Source organism: Ornithorhynchus anatinus, chromosome 17 (genome assembly GCF_004115215.2).
Source record: "Ornithorhynchus anatinus isolate Pmale09 chromosome 17, mOrnAna1.pri.v4, whole genome shotgun sequence".
NCBI classification, from domain to species: domain Eukaryota; kingdom Metazoa; phylum Chordata; class Mammalia; order Monotremata; family Ornithorhynchidae; genus Ornithorhynchus; species Ornithorhynchus anatinus.
Window position 1 is genome coordinate 14,791,291 of NC_041744.1, and position 20,626 is coordinate 14,811,916.

Genomic DNA, 20,626 nt, shown 5'->3' on the forward strand with positions numbered 1-20,626 from the left:
AGGCTCTGGGCCTCTTCGATTTTTCTTTAACTGGGCCATCCTTTGCGAAATGTAAGTACCTTTGAGGCGACCGCTTTATTCTCTCAAGTCGCGTTTCGCCGAGCTCCGTATCGATGCTCAAATGATTTACCCGAGCGAGGGAGCCCGTGGCCGCCCCCGACCCCAGTTTGCAAGGGAAGCCGGGAGCGGGTGAGGCAAAGCCATTCCCCCATCTGTGGTACTTCCGCCTCTCCCGTCCCCTTGGTCTCCTAGCCCGGTTTTGCGGTATTTGACAAGTGCTCGCTGTGTGCAAGGTGCTGTACTAAACGCTGGGGGGAACACAGATAAGTGTGTCAGACACAGTCCCTGTCTCCCGTAGGCTCACGGTCTTCGTCTGCGTTGTAGAGACGGGATAACTGAGGTACAGAGAAGTGAACTGACTTACCCAAGGTCACACACAGCAGACAAGCCGAGTGATATTTAACCCCTATCTGGCAATTCAACTGCACAGAACTTTTCCAAGAGTGGATAATAACTGCAGTATGTCAAGAGCTTCCTAGGTGCCAAGCACCGTACCAAGTACAGATACAAGACAGTCGGTTCCCAATTGGGGCTCTCAGCCTAACTAGGAGGGAGCACAGGATCGGAATCCCCGTTTTGCAGAAGGGGAAACCGAAGCACTGAGAAGTGACTTGCCCAGGGTAAGTGATGGAGTTGGAAATGATGAGCCATCTGTGCCCCGAGAGCAGGCGGGCAGGGAGAATTGGGGTCATTTGGTTCCCCCCTTCACAGTATCACCAAAATCTGCCCTTTCCTCTCCATCCTAACTGGTACCACGTTAATACAATCACTCAGCCTATCCCAACTGGACTTCTCTATCGGCCTCCTCGCTGACCTCCCAGCCTCCTGTCTCTCCCCACTCCAGTCCATACTTCACTCTGCTTCCCGGATCTTCTATAAAAATGTTCAGGACACGTCACTCCGCTCCTCAACAGACTCCAGCCGTTTTCCATCCGCCTCCATATTAAACAAAAAAGCCCCACCGTTGGCTTTAAAGCACTCCACCAACTTGCCCCCTTCTATCTCGCCTCGCTTCTCTCCTACAGCCCAGCCCGCACACTTCCCTCCTCTGGTGCTAGTGCCTCCATCTCACCCGTCTCGCCACCGACCCCTCGCCCACATCCTGCCTCTCACCTGGGATGCCCTCGCTCCTCAAATCCAACAGACGATGACTCTCCCCCACTTCAAAGCCTTAATGAAGCCACATCTTTTCCAAGAGGCCGTCCCAGATTAAGACCCACTTTTCCTCATCTCCCACTCCCTCCTGTGTCGCCCTGACTTGCTCCCCTTGCTCTTCCTCCTTCCCAGCCCCAAAGCATTTAATATATCTGACATTTATTTATATGTACTGATATCTGTCTTCCCCCACCCCCCTGCCTCCAGGCTGTAAGCTCGTTGTGGGCAGGGAATGTGACCCTTTACCGTTGTACTGTCCTCACCCAAGTGCTTAGTACAGTGCTCTGCACACAGTAAGCACTCAGTAAATACGACTCTCATCCCCTGCTCATCACAAGCTTAAGGTCTAGAGGGACTGGATCTACTAACTCTTTTGGACTGTATTCTCCCGAGAGCTCAAAACAGTGCAGCAAGGCCTAGTGGATAGAGCACGGGCATGTGAGTCAGAAGGACCTGGGTTCCCATCCAGGCTCTCCCACTTGTCTGCTGTGTGACCTCGGGCAAATCATTTAACTTCTCTGTGCCTCAGTTACTTCATCTGCAAAATGGGGAGTAAGACTGTGAGCCCCAGGTACGACAGGGGCCATGTCCAACCTGATTAGTTTGTATCTACCCCGCCGCTTAGAAAAGCGCCTGCCACATAAAAGTGCTTAAATACCATCAAAAAAGAAGAGCACTCAATACAACGTCTGAAAAGCAAACACCAAGATCTGCATCAAATGAAAACATCACATAAAAGGGAACCTGACTTTTCAACCTGGGTTTGGGAGGAACTTTCTCACTGAAATTCATGTGGCTCCATGGAGAACTGTGGTTTTTCCAAAACATCTCGCTCTCTTGACTCTTCTTGCCTGAACCAGCACGTCATAAACATCAGGGAACGGTAAGCACACACCCACAGTGATGACAGCACCTCAATGCTGACCTTCTTCAGTTTAGACCTCACTGTGCTGCCTAGACCCCTCACCGAAAACACTGTTCTGGGCACACCTCCCCGCCCCTCAAAAAAAACGCCCCCAACAAGAGTTGACCATTTATCCCCATACCGAGCTGAGATCTCCAACCCTCAGCTCTCTCCCTCCTACCTATCCACTCATCTCCCATCACACCCTGGTTCGGACACTTCTCTCGACCCCGTCGGCTGAATGTCTCTCTCAACCCCATCCCGTCTCGGTGCTTCGTTCTTTGTCTCCCCCAATGCGCCTCCAACAGGTGGGCCCCTACTTACCCTGCATTTCCACTACCCCAGTGCTCAGTACAGTGCCTAGCACGTAGGAAGCACTTCATCCCATAAACAAAATTTTCCAAAGCCATTATGAACGCTCATCTCCTCCAGAAGGCTTTCCACAATTAAACTCATCTCCACGATTGCCACTCTGGCCCTTCTTTATCACCTTAGCCCTTAGAGTAACCACACTTTCCCCGTGTGTCCAACCCGATTTGCTTGTGTCCACCCCAGCGTTAAGTACAGTGCCTGGCACGTAGTAAGCGCTTAACACAATATCATCATCTTCATCACACTAATGTACATATACTTATTCCCTGCTTCCTCTTATGTGCGTGTCCAACCCGAGTCTCCTCAAGGGCAGGAATTATGTCTGATTCTCCCAAGGGCTTAGTAGACTGCTCTGAAAAAAATAAATAGTTACATACTACACACTGTCGGTAGCAGTCTCGTATGAATGAGGGTGTGTTTTGTTCCCACCAGAAAATGAATCACTTTGCCTGCCCCCCTTTACCTCCCAACAGGTGGTTTCAGACCCAAACTCAAGTTCTATAAAGAGAAGTCTTCTTAATGCTGAAATCGTTCTTACTTGGCATTTCAAGAACTCACAAATTTGATCAGATTCAAATAAAATCTGAAAGGCTCACAAAAAAGTGCAATTCACACATGGAGGTCAAATGATCTTCTAACAAGGAGGAAAAAAAACAAAAAAAAAGACCATGCAGTACTTAAATTTTCAATTCAATACTTTTTTTTTTTTTTTTTTTTAAAAAAGGTACCTGTTTTCTTGGGGTGCGAAGATGGAGTAGGGTGCATCTTAGCATCTCTGGAAAACCCATCTAAGTTTCCTTTGATGGCCTCCAAAGCATCATCTCTGCTCTTCTCTCCTGTCTAAAAGACAACATACATGCGAGTGGCTTTTTTTCCCCCTCCTCCTACCATCTCCCACTTCTCTTTCTTGCTCTTTTGCCCATTTGCAGGGAGAGATGATTAAGAAGGTGTTGACTTTTCCATGACAGAATGGCTTTTCATTGGCGGCCTGACTATGCAGTTACTGTAGAGCAACCTGACCTTTGTGGCAATAGAGAAAGCACACGAGGAAAGCCATTAGTAAGTAGGATTTAGATAAATCTGATTTTTAGGGTATCTACTATATCGACCTCAAACAAAATTCATTTTCACTTGGGATGGGGCGTGGGGGAATTTAATGTGAAGAGTTACACCAGTGGATAGAGCATGGGCCTCGGAGTGAGAAGGTCCTGGATTCTGAACCCAGCTCTGCCCCTTGTCTGCTGTGTGATCTTGGGTAAATCACTACACTTCTCTGGGCCTCAGTTCCTTTATCTGTAAAACGGGGATTACAACTGAGCCCCACATGGGACAGGGCCTGAGTCCAACCTGATTAGTTTCTATCTAACCCAGCGCTTAGAACGGGGTTTGACACAAAAGCACTTGAATATCATTATTATTATTAATAAAAAGAACCCCCCAAATGAGTCACCTTGGGCTTTACACTGCTCAAAAGTCTGAGCTTCTGCTTCTGCTCTTCAAACTGGCGCCTCTTCCTCTCTTCTTCCAACAGCTTCTGCTGATGCTCAAACCGTTTTCTAAAAGATCAAAACAGGACTCAACGATTTGAGCAGATAACCACGCCAGGCCAAGGGCACCATTTCCTAGCAAGACCAACTTGTAGTCATTTGGTACATTAACTTCCAAAGTGGTCTACATCTCAACCCGCCTTCCATTACATTAAAAAAGCACACAGTGAAAAAATTCAGGTAAATGGACTCCTGATCTGCTTGGTCCCATTTCTCTGAAAAGGGATACGTTAAACTGAACGTTTGGCCTTCCTAATGACCGAACTGCCACTCTTTCCATCTTCAAAACCCTACTAAAATCCCATGTCCTCCAGGAGGCCTGCCCTGACTAACTCTGCTTTTTCCCACTCTCTTCCTCCTTTGTTTCCTTTGCACTACAATTGTCCTTGTACCCCTCAAGTCCTAAATTATTTACCCCAGCCCAGCACTTAAGTATGTGTCCTCCTCTGTAATTTATTTTCATGTCCATTCCTCCCACCGTTACCCCGTACTTTCCATTGAGAGGGATTGTGCCTACCGCCTCTTCTGCACTGCACTCTCCCAAGCGCTGAGTACAGCGCTTCGCACACAGTAAACGCTCAAAAAATAATCCCGCTTCTGCCACTTATCTGCTGTGTGACCTTGGGCAAGTCACTTCGCTTCTTTGGGCCTCAGTTACCTCATCTGTAAAAGGGGGATGAAGACTATGAGCCCCATGTAGGACATGGACTGGGTCCAATCTGATCAGCTTGTACCTACCCCAGGGTTTAGTACGGTGCGTGGCACCTAAGTGCTTAAATACTATAAAAAAAAATACCACCTACTGATTGAAAGCCTTCAAAGAAGTCAAGCAGAAAGAAAGCACTTTTAAATTCCATTATGAGAGCATCTTGGGAGCTTTAGTTTGAGCCTGGACAAGTCACTTCTCTGTGCCTCGGTTCTCTCATCTGCAAAATGGGGATTCAATACCCATTCTCCCTCCTACCTAGGCTGTGAGCCTCATATGGGACCTGATTATCCTCTATCTACCCAGCGCTTAGTACAGTGCTTGGCATATACGTAAGCGCTAACATACCACAATTATTATTATTATTATTATTATTAGCAAGGATTAGTTGCTTTCCTTAGAAACACTAGAGCCTTTTTACGATCCCCATTTTTATTACACAGTCCAGAAGCAAAGTCTAATGGACAGAGTCTGGGCCTGGGAGTCACAAGGACCAGGGTTCTAATCCCGGCTGAGAACAACGCTCGACACACAGTGAGCACCTAACAAATACCATCGTTATCATCTCTACCAGAGAATCACTTACTGTTGCTCTTCTGCAAACTGTTTCTGCATGTCAGGGGTGTATTGTGGGCCTGGGGGACGCATCCCCAGGAAAGGCGCTTGCCCCATGTATGACAATCCTCCTGCTGGCATCGGCCCCAGGGGAATTCCACCCTGAAACGACAGAACACAAGCGGCGTAAAAAACTAAACATCTTCTCGGTGGAGTCGATCGTGACTGTAAGATCGTCAGGGGCAGGGAATGTGTCTATTGTATACTGCACTTTCCCAAGCGTTTAGTAGAGTGCTCTGCACACAGTAAGCGCTCAATAAATACGATTGAATGAGTCACGGCGTCTCGGAGAAACCAAGGTAAGAATTGTCTTATAAATATTCTCCCCATTAAGTCTGGAAAGCCGCTTTTCCAAACGCTGAATGTTTCCGTGTCACCACCGACTCACGTAACCCATTAATATAAACATGCTCTCCAAACAAGGAGGTTGTGGCTTTTCTAAAATATTCTATATGGTTACTGCTTGGGAATTCACATGTATAAAAGTAACGCGATAGAAGGGTAAAAAGCAAAAAAAAGAAGTCAGGATTTCTAATTCCATAGAGAAGGCTCCCTAATCAATACAGCAGTGAGAGACTACTGGGGATACACCCTCCCTCCCCCCCCACAAAAAAGTGAACACAAATAGATCAGTTAAAGTTTCCCACCAGCAGAGAATATCCTCCTCTGTGGTACGTTCATTTGTCTGGGGAACCAACCCAAGACTTCTGGAGCCTCGATTAGTAGGTATTCACGAGTATTAATTCAAAACTGCTCCCTCTATCCTTCGGTTAGTTTTTAAGTGCAATTTTAATGAAACAAAGAGAGACTTTCATCCCGGTGTTTGATTTGTGGAGACGCAAGACTCAGCTGTGTCCCATTAGACAGCTTGGATGGGGTCTAACTCTATCATGTCCCCCCAGGTGCTTGGAGTCAGAAGGACCTGGGTTCTGGTTTCGGCTCCACGAGCTGTCTGCTGTGTGACCCCGGGCAAGTCATCTGTGGGACACGGACTGTGCCCAACCTGACTACTTTGTATCTACCCCAGCACTTAGAAAAGTACATGGCACATAGTAAGCGCTTAAATACCATTTAAAAAATGCTAAACCATAAAATAGGGCTTAAGACTGTGAGCCCCATGTAGGATACGGACCGTGTCCCACCTGATTAGCTTGTAAGTACCCCAGCACTTAGTACAGGGGCTGGCATGCACGTAGCTGTGTCTGCTTTTGTAATATTGTCTCTCTCTATTGCTGTATTGTCCTTTCCAAGCACTTAATACAATGCTCAGCCCACAGTAAGCGCTCAATAAATATGGCCTGAATTGAGCTTAATGATAACCATAAAAAAAGAAAGACTGCCTTAACAGACCAAGACAATTTTGTTCAAGTCTTCCATGAGGGAATCTTAGAAACAAAGAGGAGTGAAAAAAGAACAGACTTTCTCCTCAAAGGTTCTGCCCCGTTAAAGTATCTGTCCTTGTGTTTTACAAGGACATCACAACCCTCCTCCCATAACAAGACGAGATATTATTCACTGTCTTCCCCTGAAGCTCCTCTAGATCGGAAGCTCAATACGGGCAGGGAACGTGGCTGCTAATTCCACTGTATTGTACTCGCCCAAGTGCTTAATACAGTGCTCTGCATAGAGTAAGTGCTCAATAAATACCATCGATTGATTGATTATAAGAAGAAAGAGGCTATTTTGAGGCTTAGCAGGGTAGGGCGAGTGACCAAGCCCCAGAGCTTGAGGAAGGGATGGGAGAATCGAAATCTCTCAGCCCCCCCCACAAGGAGTCTCTACTGTTCGGGATCAACTTGCCCACGTCGGGGGGGTGTTCTAGATTTTCATGGCCAGGTCAGACTCAGTGAAGATCCCTTGGAATTCCTAGCGATTGGCAAAGTTTTCCCACACCTGCCTTAGCCCAATCCAGTGGCATAAAGGGGCTCTGGAACAGTCCCAGGATTAATAAAGAAGAAAAAAAAAAAGTACCAGTCAATCTAAAGTATTTATGGCCCCCTTTCTGGCACTGGGAAAGTACAGAGTTGTTCCGTGTGATCCCTACCCAACAACGATCTTACAGTCCAGCACAGGGCGGCCCTTGTTTCTTCTTGTTTGTGGTTGGGTACTTGCCCAGGGGCTAGAATCCTACCCAGGCTGATACCCCAAGCTGAACAGAGCTGGGCCTTACTAACTCCAGGGGAATATACTAATAATGCTGGTATTTGTTATGCGCTTACTATGTGCAGAGCACTGTTCTAAGCGCTGGGGTAGATACAGGGGAATGAGGATGTCCCACGTGAGGCTCACAATCTTCACTCCCATTTTACAGATGAGGGAACTGAGGCACAGAGAAGTGAAGTGACTTGCCTACAGTCACGCAGCGGACAAAGGGCAGAGTCGGAATACAGGCTACGCACACGGAACCAAGCGCTGTGCCTCAGTGACCTCATCTGGAAAATGGGGATTAAAACGTGAGCCCCACGGGGGACAACCTGATGACCCTGTATCTCCCCCAGCGCTCAGAACAGTGCTTTGCACAGAGTAAGCGCTTAACAAATACCGGCATCATTACAGTGCTCTGCACATAGTAAGCGCTCAATAAATACTACTGAATGAAGGTCACGATACCATCACTGCACTTCGCAAAGCTGCTGCCCCTCCAACCTTGAGGCTCCAAGAGGGAATTTAGACCAACTTAATCCTGAACCCCACAATTCCTTGGGCCAACGCGACCTCGCCCATGGCAGGCTTTACCGGAGGAGACTGAGAAGGAAGGAAAGAGAAGCAGCGTGACGTAGAGGATAGAACTCGGGTCTGGGAGCCAGAAGGACCAGGATCCTAATCCCGGCTCCGCTACCTGTCTGCTGTAGACTGTAAACTCGTTGGGGGCGGGGGATCTGTCTGTTTACTGTTACACTGTACTCTCCCAAGCGCTTAGGACAGTGCTTTGCACACGGTAAGTGCCCAATAAATACGACTGAATGAATAAATGCTGTGTGAAGTCACTTCGCTTCTCAGTTACCTCATCTGTAAAATGGGGATTGATGATGATGATGGAACCTGTTAAGCGCTTACTACGTGCCAGGCACTGTTCTGATGGAGACGGTGAGCCCCACACGGGACAGGGACTCTGTCCAACCTTATTAGCTCGTATCTACCCCAGCGCTTAGTATACTGCCTGACACATAGGAAGTGCTTAACAGATACCATAAAAAAGACACTTATTTACATTCATAAATCCGGCACCCTTTTCGCACGTGTCAACCATCTGATGGCATTTACTGAGCATTTACTGTGTGCGGGGCACAATGCTAAGCACTCGACAGAGTTGGCAGACACGGTCCCTTACCACAACGAGCTTACGGTCTAGAGGGTGAGACGAAGAGTAATCTAAATAAATTACGGATATGTGCGAAAGTGCTGAAGGTGGGGTGAAAGACAAGCGCTCAAGGGATACATATGAAGGTAATCGGCAATTTGGAACACTTCCCCTTATCTCACCAAAGAAACAATTGTCCTCAGAATACCAATTTCACTAGTCAACACGCCCTCTCAGGGAAAATCTTGCTGTATCAGAGAGGAACTACTCACTTATATGCTAAAGAGTTAGATGTGGGCAAATGTGTTTTATGCATTCCATACATTTTTTTTTTTTTTTAAGTCGATTTAGCGGCTCAGCGAAGAGTAACAGCTTGGGACTTGGTTGCTTAGCTTAGAGCTCTTTGGAACTAAGTGTTAAAATAAGTTTCTGGGATCTCGCTGCAAACTGTCAGTCTTACTGTCTATCTCATTTAACAATATTTGGAAGTTTCCAACCAGTTACTGGGTGAGGTGCCAGCAACTCTATTTCTGGATTCTTAACAGGGGAATTTCTGTTGTGGCGGCATGGTGCAGTGGATAGACCACAGGCTTGGGAGTCAGAAGGTTGTGGGTTCTAATCCCGGCTCCGCCACTTGTGGGCTGCGTGACCTTGGGCAAGTCGCTTCACTTCTCTGGGTACCTCATCTGTAAACTGGGGATTGAGGCTGGGCGTCCCGTTCATTCATTCAATCGTATTTATTGAGCGCTTACTGTGTGCAGAGCACGGTACTAAGCGCTTGGAAAGTACCAATTCAACGACAGGGATGGCGTCTAACCTGATTTGCTTGCATCCACCCCAGCTCTTAGGACAGTGCCTGGAATAAGTCAGTGCTTAACAAATACCACAATTATTGTGTGCAGCCTTTGGGAGAATATAATAGAACGGGGTAAGTAGACACCCTCCCTGCCCACAAGGAGTTTACAGTCTAGAGGAGGAACGACACTGAATCGGACACAGAAATGCATGAAGGTCTAGTGGTAGAAACATATTACCTGCATGGACAGAGGTCCCGTAGACATCTGGGAACTGTAATTCATTCCCATTATCCCCTGCATGTTCGGCTGCATGACGGAGACCATTGGAAAGCCCTGCTGCTGCAAAGGCATCATACCTGTACCGCAAGAAAAAAAACAAAACAAGTCACTAAAGCCATTTAGCAATTTGCTAGCATTACCGGGAAACGAACGCAAGAACTCGTCACCTAGGGCAACTGCTCCAGAGGCAGTGAGTGGATCAACACATTAAAAGTTTGTTACAAAAGCACGAGTTGAGTTTGATACTATCTGACCCAAGAGGTGGAGGAGAGATTGAGCATATTGGAGTTCGAAAAGTTCTACAACCTGCCTCCCCCATCTTCCACCATTTAACCAGGGTTCAGGTGTCAAATGCCCTGCTGTGCTGTTCTTTTATAGGACAGCTGGTTAGGTTTTCGGGATGTTTCCTGACACCCCTTCTTCCAGAATGGCAGCTGCTAGCTATGGTTAAGCAACCGGTCTTTCTGAAACTGCCTCCTCTCCCAGGAGGGCTTTCCTTTGTTGGCAGATTTTACTTAAGAAAAAACAGGGATTCAAGCAATTAAGAGAAAGAGTTTGAGGCTTAAGACGAGTTTCCATGAATTCCCAATGATTAAGAGGCCTAAGATGTTAGTGTCAACGCATGGTCATTTTCGACCAAAACCAAATCATTATGGAGAAAGAAGGTTGGAAATAGGAAAAAAACACACAAATCAGTGGTATTTACTGGGTGCTTAATACTGTGTTCAGAGCGCCATACTAAGCGCTTGGGAGAGTATTAGAGTCGGAAGACACGTTCCCTATCCACAAAGAGCTTACAGTCTAGAGGGACGGCTCAGCTACTGCTCAGACTGCGAGCCCCATGTGGGATAGGGATTGTATCCAACCTAATTAATCTCTATCTGCCCCAGTGCTTAGAACAGTGTTAGACACCCAGTAAGCGCTTAACAGATACTATTTATAAAAAAACTTTCCTTGCAAGTTCTTAGAACAGCTTATCTGTTGATTCTCTATGCTCTAAAAGTCTTCCCTCAGAGGAAAATGATGAAAGGGTAAGGACTTTTTCGCTTTGCTACACGCCCCAGCCCCTGAGCACTAATGTACGCATTCTTTTAATTCCTTTCTTTGCAATTTAATATCTATCTTCCCCTGTAGACTCCAAATTCCTTGAGGGCAATGACCAAGTCTACCAACTTCATTGTATTGTATTGTCCCCCTATACTCAGTACAATGCTCTGCATTTAGTAAGCACTCCAATACCACCGATGGGCAGGAACACATCCACCAACTCTATTGTGGCATATTTTCTCCAAGCATCTACTACAGTGCTCTGCCCACAGGAAGCGTCCAATAAACACCATCGACTGGGAAAAGTCTCACTGTCCACTCGTAACAAGACTTTCTAAAAAGGCCCCGAAGAATCTCAAGAATTCCAGCCAAATGTTCAAGGCTGCATTCGCCTTGAATGTTCAAGGTTCTCTACACAGCGAATTCACTGACTGTGTGCCGATCCACTCAACCTCATGCTGAAAGAGACAGCAGAAGGACGGGAGAAGTTTAAAATCTAAACTCTTTACATACCTTGAGGGGGCCCCAGTCCGCCCGCCACGGGAAACATGAAGCTGAAATGAAAGCAAATAAGGGTCATGACCACATAAACACGGAGCTCAAACTTTCGCACCACGACATATGATTGTCTATCAGGGAGGACAAAAGCGTGCAGCAGTTATACAGCGGAATCTGAGCAAAGGTTACTTTTAAGCACTAGGGGAACTGAACCCAAGACCAGCATTCATCGGTTGCGGCAGAGACGAAAGAAATTCAAAAGGAACTCATGAGATGCTGCGTGGCCTAGTGGATAGAGCACGGGCCTGGGAGTTAGAAGGACCTGGGTTCTAATCCCAGCTCTGCCACTTGTCTGCCGTGTGACCCTGAGCCAGTCATTTCACTTCTCTGGGCCTCAGTTCCCTCATCTGTAAAATGGCCACTAAGATTGTGAGCCCGATGTGGGACAGGGGCGGCATCCAAACCGATTATTTTGTATCTAACCCAGGGGGTAGAACAGCGTCTGGAACACAGTAAGCGCTTAACGAATACCATAATAATAATAATTATTACAAGGACCCCCAAGGCCTCTCAACTGGTGAACCCCTAAACCATTCAGGGCAGGTTCCTCACTGAACCATGGTCCCCAAGGCAACAGCTCCAAGGAATCAGAGAAGCAGTGTGGCCTCGTGGAGAGAGCACGGGCTTGGAGACCGGAAAGACGTGGACCCTAATCCCGGCTCTGCTAACTCCTTGCTGTGTGACCTTGAGCGAGTCACTTACCTTCTCTGGGCCTCCGTTTACTCAACTTTAAGTAGCGATACCTGTTCTCCCTCCACTTAGCCTCCCAACCCAATGTGGTACAGGAACTGTGACCGACCTAACTTGAACCGACAAACCTCATCCTGTGCTTAGAACCCTGTTGACATATAGTAAGCACTTAGAAAATACCATTAAAAAAAAAACAAAACACCAAGACTTGGGGATGTATACGTTAGCGTTCACTTTTTAACAGAGAAAATTGAAATCTCATGGAATGTTTGCTTTTTAAAGAAAGCTATTTCCACCTTTAAAGCTGCTTTTAGGTAACCAGCATGAAAGGCTATATAGATTATATATTAAGCATATGAAATAGACACAAATCTTAGAAATCATCTTTAAATTCATGGTTAGTTTTGTTTTTTCCCTAGTCTTTGGGTCAGGTATCACTTATTTAGATTATGATATTTAAAGATGATTTTTTAAGGGTTCTGAGTTCTCATCCCTGCTATCTCCTCGAACAGCTCTCTGTGCGTTTACCCAACACCAAATTTATTAAACACCTCGGACCAAGAGAATACTGCAAGTTGAGTGGAACCCAGAAAAATAAAAGTCAAAGTCCCTGCCTTCAAGAATTTTAAATTCTAAGTGGGGTGGGGAGGCAGGAGGAGGGAGAGGAAGGGAAAGACAAGCAAACATGAGAAGCGGCATGGCCTAGTGGAAAGAGCCCAGTTCTGGGAGTCAGAGGACCTGGGTTCTAATCCCGACTCTGTCACTTGTCTGCTATGGGACCTTGAGCAGATGGCAACTTCCCTGTGTCTCAGTTACCTCACCTGTAAATTGGGGATTAAGACTGTGAGCCCCATGTAGGACAGGGATTGTGCCCAACCCGATGATTTTGGATCCACCCCTACGCGACAGTGCGTGGCACATAGTAAGTGCTTAACCATCACAATTATAATTATAATGCACATCAAAGGTAATTATTAGATATTTTCGAGAGTAGCCTGGGCAACCAAAACTCCAAATAAAGAATAAAGACTCAAAGCCACCAAACATAAGCAAAATTCCCAAGATTCTCATTACACCTTTACCCAAGTGCTCTGGGCTTTCTCCTCACCTGAAATGACCTTAATAATAACAATGATCATAAGAATTATGCTATTTGTTAAACACTTACTATGGGCTAAACACCGTTCCAAGCGCTGGGGTAGATACCGGTAATCAGGTGGTCCCAAGTGGGGCTCACAGTTTTAATCCCCATTTTACAGATGAGGTAACCGAGGCCCAGAGAAGTGAAGTGGCTTGCCCAAGGTCACACAGTAGACAAGTGGCGGAGCTGGGATTAGATCCCACATCCTCTGACTGCCAAGCCCAGGCTCTTTCCACTAAGCCCCGCTGCTTCTCTTTACTTTTTCCCTTTACTAAACCATTTCCCTCCTTCCTTAAACTCCACTCTCCTCCGGAAAGCATTCCCTAATTAATCTCCTTGCCTTCTTGGCCATAGCCTTAGATCCACGTTCTTGTTCATTTATTATTTATTTACTCACGTGTGCCGCCTTCCTAGTGGAAAAAACCCGGGCCTCAGAATCCGAGGAGCTGGGTTCTAATCCCAGCCCTCCCACTTGCCTGCTTTGTGACCTTGGGTAAGTCACTGCACTTCTCTACGCCTCAGCTTCCTCATCTGTACAACGGGGATTAAATACCTGCTCAGGCTGCGAGCCCCATGTGGGACAGGGATCGTGTCCACCGCAATTACCTTGTGTCAACCCCGGCACTTAATACAGTGCTTGGTACAGAGTAAGTGCTTAAGTGCCACAATCGTTAATATCAGTAGAAACAGAATCAGGACGGGTGCCTCCCTCAAAAGATCATGAGTCCCTTCAAAGTAGGAATCCCATCTTTTATTACTTATTTTGTACTGCTGCCCCTAAAAGTCTACTCAAGGCACTCAACTGCAAACACTCAAGTATACTTGAAAGATTGGCTCGTTCACTGGCTACTGGCTACTTTTCTTTCTCTTCCGAAGCCATCAGCTCACAGCCTTCCAAAAAATAACTTTGGTCCTTTAATGAAACAAACTAGCCTCCTTAAGGGGCTGTCTGAGACCCCAAATTTAGAGAGCACTTGGTATTTTAAGTACTTTCTGTATGATTAGCACTTCATGACTAAGTGCCAGACTAGACAGGAAATGCTCAGTCCCTGTCATAGAATTCACTGCCTAAGGGGGAGGGGAAACAGGCACTTAATCCCCATTTTACAGATGAGGAAACTGAGGCACAGAGAAGTTAAATGCCTTACCCAAGGTCACCCAGCAGGGAAGTGGCAGAGCAGGATTAGAACCCAGGTTCTCTGACTCTCAGATCTGGGCTTTCCCCACTATGCCTTTGGATTCCCATTTTAACAATACTGACCCCGCTGAAACGTATTCATCGCCCTCAGCTTTTTAACACAGTTATTAATTACTTTGGCAGAAGTAAGGCCGCTTAAAACAAGTGCAGATGAAGTCGGTTAAGACCAAGTCTCCTGGAATCAAATTAAAATTAAATTTTCATCTGGGGATGTGTGGCACGCTATCAGCATGCTGAAAAGAAATTAAAGCCAGATCATTAACTATTCATCCTTTCCAAAATGAGAGATGAGTTCTAAATTTGTAGATACCTACAAGAACTCACTAAATGAGTTGAGAACTCATTAAAAAAAATTTTCTAAGGTAAATTCTGACCGATACAGCCACCTCCCCCCAGCTCCAAAAAATAAAATAAAAATAAAAATGAATCAGTCCCCTGGCTGCCAACCTCACTTTAACACATTTCTAATGGGAATCACATATGAGAATCATTACTCTATTCCTTATTGTTTTTTTTTTATTAGAATAATGTAAATTGCTACTTAGAAATACTTGTATGGTAAAATACAACCGTAGAATTATTCACACCCTTAATTGCCCAATTACACCATCTGCAAATTAGAAGTTCGTAAAGGGAAATGAAAAATGGGATGATGCACATAAAAAAACCTGTTTCTTTTGGGCACGATCACTTTTTTCCCAGCAAGTAAATCTACTTTTTTCAACCCCACTCATTGCCCTGAAGGGAAGGAGAACCCGTTTTACTTCTTACCTACAAAAAAATTAGATTAGATTAGAAAAATTCGATTAGACTGTAAGCCCGTCAAAGGGCAGGGACTGTATCTGCTGCCGATTTGTACATTCCAAGCGCTTAGTACAGTGCTCTGCACATAGTAAGCGCTCAATAAATACTATTGAATGAAAAAAAGCGCTATCGATCCTGAAATTAAAACAGCAACGCACAACTGAAAAACATGATAATTTCCCCCAAATACTTTAGAATATTAAATCAATGTTTATATACGCTCCATCGCCGCCGGACAACAGCACTGTCCACCCTCTCTCACAAACCGGGCACTATTCTTGCCAATTCACGTTCGGTCCATCACCAAATCCTGTTGGTTCTCCCTTCGCAACACCCCAAGAATCGGTCCCTTCCTCCTCATCCGCACGGCTAATCACACAGGTCCGAGCACGTGTCGTTCCCAATTTGAGTCCTGAAGCGTCCTCTCTGCCTCCAGCCACTCCCCACCTCAATCCACATTTCACTCTACTGCCAGGAAAAAGAATAAATCAATCTGTGCTCGTCTCCCCTGCCCTCGAATCCCTCCGACGGCTGACCATCCAGAGGGCAGAGAGGGCAGACGGGAGAGGCTCTAGGAGAGAACTAGAGGAGGGAAAGTGGAGACAGCTGGTGTAAGCAACTCCCTCGAGAAGTCTGGAGAAAAGGGCAGGAGGGAAACGGGGTGATAACCGGAGGGAGCCGTGGGGTCGGGGGAGGGTTTTTTTAGGATGGGAATAAGGCATATTTGAGAGCAACGGGGAAGAAGCCACTGGCAGTCTAGGAGGGAAGAAGGGAGGGGGCGAGTGTTTTTTAAAAGGTATGAAGGCATGGGGTCAGATACACAGGTGGAGGGGGTAGATTTAGAGGAGGTGAGAGATCATGAGTTACTGCAGGGAATATAGGGGAAAAAAACTCAAATTGCAGGGGGAGGGTGGATTGGAGAGGAGCAGGGGAGATTTTAGGGCTATCACGCCTGAAGATTTCAATTCTGCAGATGAAGTTTGTGGTCAGATCATCAGGGGAAGGACATGGAGGGAGAAGGGGTACAGGAAGTTTTTAGCACAATGCTCTGCACATAGTGAGTGCTCAATAAACAGAACTGACTGATCGGAGGAGGAAATGTCTGAAAGAGCTGGCGGGGCGGCGGGAACGGATTAGGAAGAAGTGTTGTCTTCAGGCAGTGGAGAGGGCCGAACTGAAGCGGACAAGAACGAATTTAAGGTGGACGAGGTCAGAGACGTGTCTGGATTTCCTCCAAGAGCGCACCGCAGCTCGAGCACAGGAGCGGAGGAGGCGGAAAGCGGAGGTGATCCAGGGTTGCGGGTTAGTGGGACGAAACTGTCAGAGGGACGGGGGAGCAAGGGAGTTCATTTCCGTGGAGAGGGGGGCGATGCGTGGGTCGACTTGGGCACCAGGAGAAGGTAGTTTGGGTTTGGAGACCAGATGGGGTAAGACGGCTGTAGAATATTGCGGGGGTTTGGGAATGACAGCCTGTGAGGAAGCTGCGGTCAGAGAGGAATTTCAGAATTTGTGAAGGTAGAGACTGGAAAGAGAGTCTAAAAAAAAATCAATGGTGTACCCAAAATTGGTGAGTGCATGAGGCGGGGTGGGGCAGGAGGTCAGTGAAAGAGAGGAGTGGGAGGAGGATGCCAGTGGAAGGATTGTCAGGGATAACCACACGGAGAGTCAAGTCCCCAAGGGTCAGTGTAGGGATGGAGAAGGAGAGAAGGAATGTGAGAAAGGGAACAAAATGGTTCAGAAATTTGAAGGCGGGACCTGGGGGTGGCAGCAGATGACTGTCACTAGTAATTGGTGTGGGAGAACGATACGGGCTTCCCAGGGAAAGAGAGGGGTGGGACGGTGCTTAAGCGGCACTGGGGAGAAGAGAAGAAAACCCATTCCTCCCCCCTTCCCAGTGAGAAGACGAGGGTCCCGCTCCACAGAGCGTGGCAGGGGAAACCGTGTCATCTGGGGAGAGCCAGGTTTTAGGGATGGCGAGGAGGAGCTGCGACTGAGACAGGAGCAGGTCAAGGATGAAGGGAAGCTTTCCCAGGACGGATTTTGGGTCCCACAGGCCGCACACGGCGGAGGTTGTGGGGAGGGGGCGAGGGGTGGAGACGACGTGCGGAGGAGGAAGGGGTTGAATGGGGGCGAGGTGGGGGGGCCGAGGGGCGACGGGCAGCACTGGATCGGGATGACAAGGATGGGGGTGTGGGAGAGAAGAGTGGGGGCTGTGAAAGGGGTGGGGAGGGGCTGGATGGGGGTGAACTGGGAAGGGTCGGCCTTTGGGAAGGGGGCAAGGCCGGCGGGAGAGGAAAAATCAGGGGCTACAGCACGAGAGACGGAAAATCCAGAGTTGCAGCAGTGACCTAAGCAGATTCCTTGAGCAGATGGAGAATCAGTAGCTCCTGGCAGCGGGGGGAGTGGGGAGATTCATTCATTCGATCGTATTGAGCGCCTGCTGTGTACAGAGCACCGCACTAAGCGCTTAGGAAAGTACAACAATGAACGGTGGCATTCCCCGCCCACAACGAGCTTACGGTCTAGAGGTGGGGGGAGACAGACATCAGTACAAATAGTCACCAACACGTACATAAGTGCTGAGGGGCTGGGAGAGGGGGACGAGCAAAGGGAGCAAGTCAGGGCGACGCAGAAGGGAGTGGGAGACGAGGAAAAGGGGGGCTCGGTCCGGGAAGGCCTCTCGGAGGAGACGTACTTTTAATAAGGCTTCGAAGGGAGGGGAGAGGAACTGTCGGATCTGAGGAGGGAGGGCGTTGCGGGCCAGAGGCAGGACGTGGGCCGGGGGTCGGCGGCGGGACGGGCAAGATCGAGACACGGTGAGAAGGCTAGCACAGTGGTGAGCAGCTGGCCTGCTTAACAAGATTTAGATTTTCAGAGCTGGTGGCTCTTACAGAAATAGCAATTCAATATTTCCTTAGATATTCAATGTAAGTAGGCAGCCGATTTTCCAGTTTCATACAGCTATCCTACGAACAGCTTGAGCTAAAGTACGCCAAGCTACACTTCCACTCGGCTGCTAAGCAACCGACTGGGAAGTTTTCCCCGTCTATTATCGTCTCTGCAAAAACCGGTGGAGAATCCTTGACTGTCGCTCACTGTTTCTCGGTTTTCCTAACTTGCGAGGGATAGAGGTGGTGGAAAAACCCTGTGCACTGTCATCAGCAATTCCCCCTCGCTACAGAGGAAGACGCCAAGTTCATCTCCCCCGTCTTCGGCCCATCCTCTCCATCGTGAACAAAGACAATAACCGAAAGCAAAGAAGTCCTCGTCACCCCCAAACCAGTTACGCCTGAAGTCTAGCTCCTCCCCCGGTTTCTCACGAGCGTCCCTTCCGAGCCTACTTCTCCGCGCCCCGAGACAGGCTCTCTTCAATCGGTGATATTTACTGAGCGCTTACTCTGTGCAGAGAACTGCACTAAGCGCTGACAACTTGCCCTCGGGACTGTAAACCTGTGGGCAGGGAACGCGTCTGCTAAGTCTGTTGGACCGTACTCTCCCAAGTGCTTAGTACAGTGCTCTGCACATAGTAAGCACTCAATCAATGCCACTAATTGATTACCACTGATTGATGGCTAGTAAGCACTCAATAAATACCACTGATGGCTAGTAAGCACTCAATAAATTCCACTGATGGCTAGTAAGTGCTCAATAAATACCACTAAGTGCTCAATAAATACCACTAACTGATTGAAAGTGCTCAATAAAATACAACTGATTAAAAGTTCTCAATAAATACCACTGATGGATAGTAAGCACTCAATAAATACCACTGACGGATAGTAAATGCTCAGTAAATACCACCGATGGACAGTAAGCACTCAAATACCACTAGCTGATTGAAAGTGCTCAATAAAATACTAGTAATTAAGAGTAAGTTCTCAGTAAATACCACTGACCCATAAGTGCTCAATAAGTACCACTGACTGATAATAATAATAAAAACAATAATCATGGTATTTAAGCGCTATGTGCCAGGCACGGTACTAAGCGCTGGGGTGGATACAAGCAGATGGAGCAGGTGGATACAGTCCCTGTCCCACATGGGGCTCACAGTCTCCATCCTCATTTTACCGATGAGGGAACTGCGGCCCAGAGAAGCGAAGTGACTCACCCTAGGTCACACAGCAGATAGGTGGCGGAGCTGGGATTAGAACTCATGACCTCCCGACTCCCGGGCCCGTGCTCTCTCCACTACTCTCCGCCACTCAACAAGTATCACCGACTGATACCAGGTGCTCGATAAGTACCGTCGCTGGATAGTAAGTGCTCAGTAAGAACTGATTGACAGTAAGCACTCAATAAGTATGACCGATTGATAGTAAATGTTCAATAAGTATGACTGATTGAGAACAAGCCTTAAATATCACCGATTAAAAGGAGGCGCTCATTAAATACCAGGGATCGAGAGCAGGCGCTCATTAAACGAGAAGCACACTATGAGAAGCGCTGTGGCTTAGGGGAAGAACCACGGATTTGGGAGTCAGAAATCGCGGGTTCCAATCCCGCCTCCGCCGCTTGTCAGCTGTGTGACTGTGGGCAAGTCACTCGACAGAGAAGCAGCGTGGCTCAGTGGAAAGAGGCCAGGCTTGGGAGTCAGGAGTCATGCGTTCGAATCCCGGCCCTGCCACTTGTCAGCTGCGTGACTGTGGGCAAGTCGCTTCACTTCTCTGGGCCTCAGTTGCCTCCTCTGTAAAATGGGGGTTAACTGTGAGCCTCACGTGGGACCCCCTGATGACCCTGGATCTCCCCCAGCGCTTAGAACACAGAGTAAGCGCCTAACAAATACCAACATCCTCATTATTATTATTAAAACAATAGCAATAGATAGAACCAAGGAGACGTACATCTCATCAAAACAATAGCAATCAATAGAATCAAGAGGACGAACATCTCATCGATCAATAGAATCAAGAGCATGAACATCTCGTCGATCAATAGAAGCAAGAGGATGGACACCCCCCCCCCCCCAGCGCTCAGGACAGTGCTCGGCACAGAGTAAGCGCTTACCCAAAGCGACATTATTAGCGGTAGATGTAAACGGCGGCTGGCGGGGTGGGTGGGGAGGTGGGGGAAGGCTTCCCGGAGGAGTCGTCCGGGGCTCGGCTGGGGGAGAGGGGCCGGGGCAAGGCGAGGGAGCGGCGGGGAGCAGTGGGAGGGGAAAGGGCGGAGGGGAAGGGAGCGGGGGGAACGGAAAGGAAAAGGAAAGGAAAGGAAAGGAAAGGACCGGCCGGGAGGGCGGGAGGGCGGGGAGAGGAGCGGAGGCCCCGGCGGGGGCTCCCCGACCCACGCACCTGCCGCCCCCGCCGGCGCCTCCCGCCGCTGCTGCTGCGGCCGTTGGTCCCGGTGGCGGTGGCGGGGCGGTGGCGGCGGCGGCGGGCTGCGGGGCTCCCGGGCGCAGCGCCATGGCGTCCGGGCCCCTCGGGCCGAGCCGGAGCCGGAGCCGGGGCCGCTC

The 20,626-nt window shown here is 48.1% G+C and overlaps 1 protein-coding gene across 10 annotated transcripts in view; it reads right to left on the minus strand.

The window, feature by feature from the left end:
* SYNRG (synergin gamma) overlaps nucleotides 1-20,626 on the minus strand; it is a 61,989-nt gene extending 41,363 nt beyond the window's left edge. For 4 of the 10 annotated variants that reach the window (XM_029082807.2, XM_029082808.2, XM_029082806.2 and 1 more), the window contains exons 1-6: nucleotides 20,466-20,622; nucleotides 11,297-11,337; nucleotides 9,695-9,813; nucleotides 5,331-5,461; nucleotides 3,942-4,047; nucleotides 3,220-3,331 (exon numbers count right to left, since the gene is read on the minus strand). In XM_029082807.2, coding sequence (XP_028938640.1) covers nucleotides 3,220-3,331; nucleotides 3,942-4,047; nucleotides 5,331-5,461; nucleotides 9,695-9,813; nucleotides 11,297-11,337; nucleotides 20,466-20,578 — 622 coding nt within the window. In that variant the 5' untranslated portion in view covers nucleotides 20,579-20,622. Of the gene's footprint in view, nucleotides 1-3,219; nucleotides 3,332-3,941; nucleotides 4,048-5,330; nucleotides 5,462-9,694; nucleotides 9,814-11,296; nucleotides 11,338-20,465 lie in introns of all 10 variants that reach the window. The other 6 variants (XM_029082802.2, XM_029082801.2, XM_029082800.2 and 3 more) reach the window with 3 other exon arrangements.